Genomic DNA, 7,189 nt, shown 5'->3' on the forward strand with positions numbered 1-7,189 from the left:
TCAATACAAATAATCATCCCATATTTTAGAGATGTTGGGTGTGTCCTGGCCACGGCCCTGCAGGGACAGATGTTACTACGCATGGAAAAGGAGAGTAATACTTTAAAGGAGAGTAATACTTTAAAGGAGAGTAATACTTTAACCTTTATTGGAATGAATGGGCACAGAATGCAGTTCTTAGAAAACATCCATAGCCAAACTCACACTATCAAATAAATTGGTGCCTCCTTAGCTCTGGTCTCCACTACCAACCAGATCTATGCGTCCACAAATGTCCCCCTTTAATGTTGGTCATCTGGCAGGTAAAACACTCGCTGGGAGTCTGTGCCAAAATACCAACCATGTTGTGAAATATTACATGCAAATAAGTAAAAATTTGGGTTGTTTCTTACTATCCGAGGACACTCCTCAGTGATGGGTCCGCTGCAGGCCTGCATGCATGACGCCCTGGGCAAGGAGGCATCGTAAACCCCCGGCCAAGGACTCAAGGGTCTGGGGGGCTTCCAGCGGTAAGCCCCAACCGGGGGGTCTGCATATGGTATCCCATAGAATATATGGGCCTTGTCCACCGTAATCCCCTTGATCTGGCCATCTTTGGTCAACACCACAGGTCCAGCGGCCCCCTTTGGATCCTGATGGACTGGTTTGCCCTTGGTCTGCCCTGTGGTCGAGAGGACCTCAGGGCGTCCCAGCTCCTTCAGGGACTTTATCTCGAAGTCTTTGTTGACGATGAGCGGCTCGTTTCTCACCAGCAGCCCGGGGTAGATCCGTCTCAGGAAGCCGACAAGGTCGAGGCCATCATCATTTTTCGTCGCCCCTCCAGAGCCCAGTCCTAAACTAAGTGTGCACAGCAGCAGGAAACAGTGCCGGCTTTCCATAATGCGTACGAATACCTCCCCAGACCCTGCTGCAAAGATTAGGATTTGACTTGAATTATTGTCCAGCAAGGGCAGAAAAGTGGCAGCCTGAAACTCTCCATAGACTTGTGACTCCAATTTAGCTAGTGGCCTGTTAAGATGTTTCAGACAAAAGCTGCACTGTCTGATCGCTGGGTGGCGTCCAGTAGACCCCTGGAACGCTGGATCCAGACTCTGTGATGCGGGACCACTAATAGAGGACAAGACGTTTGTCATTTGCTTAATGAAATCACATAAGTCCCACACAGAAGGTAAATGGGGAAAACCCAGCAGGCTTCATGAAGGAATAGGGCTTGGTCGCATCAACAAAGCCATTCAAGTTTTTAAGTGTCCTTACAGTTTTTTTAAAATCACTTTTTTTATATTCAGGTTAATCAAGTCCTGATGTTTAATTAAAACCCTTTTTTTTAGTGTACTTCTAAATTGCAGATGGTGGACTGCGAATGTCATTAAGGTGCACACTGCCCCCTACAGGCCTTCTGCACCACAACATGCAGTAGTGATTCCCATGGGGGTCCCGAGACAGTTTGGAGTCAAAACAGGGGCACGAAAGAAAAGAAATGTAGCACAAAATCATGTTTACTTTTCCCACAAAACCTTCAAATCCATCAAGCAATCTGAGAGGGGACCCTGCTCCTCTGTGTCCACGCTGAAAACCTTGTGAGCAGAGGACACAAGGACACGCTGCTTTATTTTGAAGGGTCACACGCTGAAAGGGCTCCCAACACTGGCACAGCATTAGTTATTAATATCTTTAGGAAAGGGGCTTCAACATTGTTAAACCAAGGACCCCTTAACTGAAAGAGAGACAGATCAGGGACGCCCTACTACATTTACTGTCTAAAATGAAGTTGCTTATAGAACTGGTCCTGTAATATTGTGTGTATAATAATGCCCTTTCATAACCATATTTATTCTCCAGAGTTCTATCCTTTTCATGAAAGGCTACCTCTGCTAACATGTTGCAGCGTTACTGGCAGGTCTGCCACTGCCTTCTTTCTGAATGGGGTCGATGAGAACCTATGAGGAGTTCATATTCCACAATTACACACACACGCACACACACACACACGCACACACACACACACACACACACACACACAAGGATTCTTATGAAACTGGATTACATACACAACCATTCTTTAAAAGGGACATCAGGTTCTGATTTTTGTTTTTACCCCTCATGTTGTCCTCATGTTGTCCTCATGTTGTCATCCTGTTGCCATAATGTTGTCATCTGTGTCCTCATGTTGCCCATCATGTTGACATAATGTTGTCTTCATGTTGTCTCATGTTGTCTTCATGTTGTCCTCATGTTGTCCTCATGTTGCCCTAAGTTGTCTCAGGTTGTCTTGTGTTCATGTTGTTCATGTTGCTCATTTCTCATGTGCCTGATGTTGTCCTCATGTTGCCCTCATGTTGCCTCTATGTTGTCTCTTCATGTTGTCCTCTGTTGCACTCATGTTGCCCTCGATTGTTCTTCATGTTGTCCTCATGTTTGTCTCATGTTGTCCTCATGTTGCCCTAATGTTGCTTCATGTGTCCTCATGTTGTCCTCATGTTGTTCTCGTGTTGTTTCATGTTGAATTTGTTGTCCATCATGTTGTCTCATGTTGTCCTCATGTTGTCTCTCATGTTGTCTTCTGTTTGTACTCATGTTGTCTTCATGTTGTTCCTATGTTGTCTCTTGCGTATTTGTTGCCTAATGTGTCCTCATGTTGTTCCATGTTGTCTTAGTTTTCCTCTGTTGTCTCATGTTGTTCCATGTGTTCATTTATGTTGTACTTTTGTTGTCCTCTGTTGTCTTCATGGTCCTCAGTTTCCTATGTTGTCTCATGTTGTATCACGTGTTGTTGTCATGGTTGTCTTCATGTTGACCTATTTGTCTCATGTTTCATTCCATGTTGTCGTCATGTGTCCTCATGGTTGTCTTATGTTGCCATCACGTGTTGGTTGTTCCTATGTTAGTCATTTAGTGTTGCCCTAGTGTTGTCTTCGTGTTGTCTACATGTTGTCCTGTCATGTGGTTTGCTTCATGTTGCCTTATGTTGCTCATGTTGCTATCAATGGGTTGCCTTCATGTTGTCTATGTTGATTCATGTTGTCACATGTTGTCTCCATGTTGTCTCATGTTGTGTTTCATTTTGCCTTCATGTTGTGCACTTCATGTCTCGCCTTCATGTTGTCTCATGTTGTCTTATGTTGTCAGATGTTGTCCTCAATGTTGTTTTCCTCATGTTGTCCTCATGTTGTCTTCATGTTGCCTTCATGTTGTCCTCATGTTGTCCTATGTCAGTCTTCTTTTTAATTCCCCAAAATAACATGACGCTCTTTGCCAAGTACAAATCTCTACTTTCATTAATTTTGGGTCTTATTCTTATAGCATTGTTAAACAAATGGAAGTGTTGTTGAAATAGTGTTGAGTAAAAGTTGAATATTCCAGTCGTGATTATCATAACACCATTCCTTTAAATTTTAGTCCATAATCCTAATTTCTTTCTGCTTTTCTAACTCAAACATTAGGCATAATTTCCTATAAATGAGGTTTATTGACCATAAATTCCAAAGATAAGATAATTGAAAAACTAAAGTTAATAAGTTAGTGTTACGTAGTGTTAAAAACGTCAAAAGAAAGTGAGAAACATTGAAAAAAAGCAACAAAGGTGTTGAAAGAATGGACAACATCTTAGCTTATTGCCAATAACTGTTAAGCAATACACATTCTTTATTAATAGTTATAAAAGGAATTTATTCATGAGAACACCACAATAATAACACAAAAGAGTCTATAGCCTATTAGTATTGGAGACTATAATATATGACACGAATTTATCTTCAGGAAGTTCCGAGCGGCACGTGAAGGCAGCGCACACCTGTCACTCATTAGGCCGTCGGACAGGTGACATTTCCAGCCACGGCTTGAATAATCCCGCAATGCTTTCCTTTGATGGAAATCCGACGAAAATGTAAGGGGACAGGGGGTCTGATGGTCTTGATGGTCCTTCGCTGATCCGGCTCCAGTTCCGCGCATTAATCAGCTTCTATATTTCAGGAAATCCGAGTTCCCGGTCATCTTTTTCCTACTGGTGTGTCACACCGTATCGTTTGGTGAGTAAAACCCCGGCCCCCGGCCTGTTGTGAGTCAAGATACCCCAGCCCGGGACACATTTGGAGGTATCTGCCTGGTTTTCCCGCAGGACGCACCGCCGAGATCTCCTTCTCCTTATGCTGGATGAGCAAGCACGGGGCTCTGGAGAGGTAACACACGAAGAAGAAAAGCTGGCTTAGACACGTGTAGTTTCCAACAGGGGGTCTACAAGGGGGGGGTCTACAGCAGGGGGCTTCAACGGACCCCTTTACTGAAGAGAGATGGAGCTGGGGCCCCTACTACATGTAGGCCTACTGTATGTCAGTGAAGTTGCATAATAAGCTGTGTCTAGAATAATGTGTTAACATACCTTTTAGTGCATGGAATACTAAGCTAATTACCATAATCATATACCCTTATATAGGTATGAGATTACCCATATAGGTAGGCTAGGCTGTTTTATATTTACTAATATTATGTTGGATTTAAGGTAATTAATTTTGAATGGCCCCTCGGGGACAAAGAACATTATTATATTTGTATGTGAAGTCATTTTAATTTTTGAAAAATCTTTAAAAAAAAAATTGAAAAAATAATACTAATTTGGTGGCCCCCCCTGCAGTAACTCTGAGGACCCCCCTAGGGCTCCTGGAAGATCTCTGGTCTACAGTATTTCCCACAATTCTTAATTTTGCTCGATTATTTGATCGAGTAATGTTTGAAGAGGATCGCAGGCCCAACTTAATTTCCAAAAACACAATTTAGTGTTTCTCTGCCAACATACAGCCAAGATGGACATATAGCTGAACATTATTTGTGTGACTGAGAATATATTTCTGGTAAATTCACCACATCACTACATCTGGAGCCTCCACCCATCTAAGAAGGCCTTCTTCCAGATTCAGGATCCTGGCAGGCATCCGTTTCCCACTTATGTGTGTGTGTGTGTGTGTGTGTGTGTGTGTGTGTGTGTGTGTGAGGCTGTGTGATGATGGCGGTCCTGTTAATCCCACATATGTTAAATCAGTTCCTCCCCACCAGAACCAGTTGCGTATGGGTCTCCATTTGTGCACTGGGGCATTGTCACGTTCTCAAATTTGACATGGTCTTTCCTTCATTGTTGTCCCAAAGGTGGATCACACTATTGTCGGAAGTATCATTGAGACCTGTAGCATATCAATTTGAACTAGGGGACCCAGCTGAAAGACGAAAAACAGCCCAGGACCGGAAGTACACTAAAGTGACTGTGACGTCCACATACTTTGGGTTCTGTAGTAAAGTTAGGACGAGCTGTCGTAGTGTACCGGATGAATTGGAGACTTGCTGGTCAAGGGATGGAGATTGGTGTTTAACCCGATGTGTCCATGTGGCGATAAGCAGGGTAGGATCAAAGAGCCAGGTTTTTAGATTTTAGGATTTGGAATGACTTTGTGTAACTGGAGTGCACCACCAGGACCTGAAATTAACACCTGACCATGCGCCAAATGTGGGTGAAATTTGCACTTGACGGGTGAGACTGTCAATCCATCTGCCACGTTGGCAGGTAGCCAATTAGAATTGACTGATTTCATAGTTGTTTTCTTTGGATTCAAGCTTTAACCTTTGGCGTTTACTGGGGTGACGAGGCAGACTTAAATAAGACAAGATGAGCAAGATTCAGAGAGAACCTGAACCAAGTTGGCGAATCGGCAAGCAGCACTTAAATGTGTATTCTTACCAAGATCTGTGACTAGTAGATTTTCAGATCCCCTAGCCCCAGTGACTGGTCGGTGACTCCAGGCCCTGGTACCGAGGCTTTCTTCTTCTCCATCCTCTAGGTTAAATGGAAACCTGTGGCTCAATGAGACGTCCCTAAAGCTCATCAGTAAGGGGGGGAAAGTGACCTCCCTGACGGTGTCCCCAGTTGTTGAGAACAAGCTCACGCTACAGTATGGAGGCTCTGTTCAGGCATGGACTCTAAGAGTTGACCCACGTAAGCATCGTTTTTTTTTTTTTTTTTTTATAAATGTTCATTTTGTTGCCCACTTAAAATCAATAGTTATAAAATGTTAAACAAAATCTATCTAAGGTACAAAATTCACTAAGATCCGAGGCCTCCAGAAACCCCTAAAGCAACCAGCAAGTGTCACCAAGGTACTTCTCCTATAACGGATGAAATTCCAATATACTTTCCATCTTGCTTTGGCTTTCGTTGACGACCCCTGGAACGTCTTTCTTCAGGACTTCCTGGAGATGATGAGTCCCGATGAAGTGTTTTCCTGTGAAAATGGCACCGTGTTCTTCCACCAGGATGAGAACTTCTTCCTGGCATTCGGTGAGGTTATCTGTTCATGTGCGTTCCTCTTTTTGAACTCAGATGTTGCCCTGCCCTCCCTTTTAGAGTTCAGGCTCAGGGTTAACATTGCTGGTATTGCTGATGTTGGTCAGAGACAGTTAGATTTAGATATTTCTCCTCCGTTCCTCCGTTCCCTTGCTCTTCTATCGCCCGAGTACGCAGCCATTGTCCCTGCAGTCGGCGGTCCAGTGATTCCCATCATCGGTCTTTTAATATAATCACAGACTAAAATATGTCAAATTTTACTCAATACTATTTCAAAACCACTTCAGTTGTTTTTTTCAAATGCTATAAAATGGAATAAGACGCCCCAAAATTAATGAAAGTAGAGATGTGTACTTGGCAAAGAGCGTTGGGTGGAATCAATCATGTTATTTTGGGGAATTAAAAAGAACATTTGATATAGGACAACATGGGGACAACATGGGGACAACATGGGGACAACATGAGGGTTAACTGTGGGAAGCCCAAGCCTACATACACTTTTAATGTTAGAAATCAAAGCTACAGTGCTGCTCATAGGTTTATGAACCCTGCTTTGCTAAAGTTGACTAAAACACGGAAATAAAAAATCATATATGGAAAAGTAACCTTAAAGCCTTAATTACAAAAAATTAGGAAAAATCCAACCTTTTCATGGAGACCAATTTTCTTTGTGAATGAATAATGTCGTAAATAAGAAAAAATGTTCTTTGTCAAAATGCAGTTATTTTTTTTTTAATAGCGCTTTTCTAGTCTCGATGACCAATCAAAGCCCTATTTATGTAGAACAGGAACCATTCACACACTGTGGCCGAGGCTGCTCATCAGATACACACTCGCACACGTTTACATGGCGCAGCACAGGGG

At 42.9% G+C, this 7,189-nt stretch overlaps 2 protein-coding genes across 2 annotated transcripts in view; one reads left to right on the forward strand and one right to left on the reverse strand.

The window, feature by feature from the left end:
- Window positions 1–1,114, reverse strand: part of LOC116686163 (crystal protein) — a 12,178-nt gene extending 11,064 nt beyond the window's left edge. Inside the window, exon 1 of the mRNA XM_032511130.1 lies at window positions 393–1,114. Coding sequence (XP_032367021.1) covers window positions 393–878 — 486 coding nt within the window. The 5' untranslated portion in view covers window positions 879–1,114. The remainder of the gene's footprint in view (window positions 1–392) is intronic.
- A 2,737-nt stretch (window positions 1,115–3,851) lies between these two features.
- Window positions 3,852–7,189, forward strand: part of LOC116686151 (uncharacterized) — a 10,890-nt gene continuing 7,552 nt past the window's right edge. The window contains exons 1-6 of the mRNA XM_032511120.1: window positions 3,852–3,883; window positions 3,970–4,025; window positions 4,115–4,175; window positions 5,823–5,977; window positions 6,074–6,138; window positions 6,226–6,319. Of these exons, the coding sequence (XP_032367011.1) occupies window positions 3,852–3,883; window positions 3,970–4,025; window positions 4,115–4,175; window positions 5,823–5,977; window positions 6,074–6,138; window positions 6,226–6,319 (463 nt within the window). The remainder of the gene's footprint in view (window positions 3,884–3,969; window positions 4,026–4,114; window positions 4,176–5,822; window positions 5,978–6,073; window positions 6,139–6,225; window positions 6,320–7,189) is intronic.

The sequence above is a fragment of the Etheostoma spectabile genome, unplaced genomic scaffold (genome assembly GCF_008692095.1).
Source record: "Etheostoma spectabile isolate EspeVRDwgs_2016 unplaced genomic scaffold, UIUC_Espe_1.0 scaffold317, whole genome shotgun sequence".
In the NCBI taxonomy this organism is placed as follows: Eukaryota; Metazoa; Chordata; class Actinopteri; order Perciformes; family Percidae; genus Etheostoma; species Etheostoma spectabile.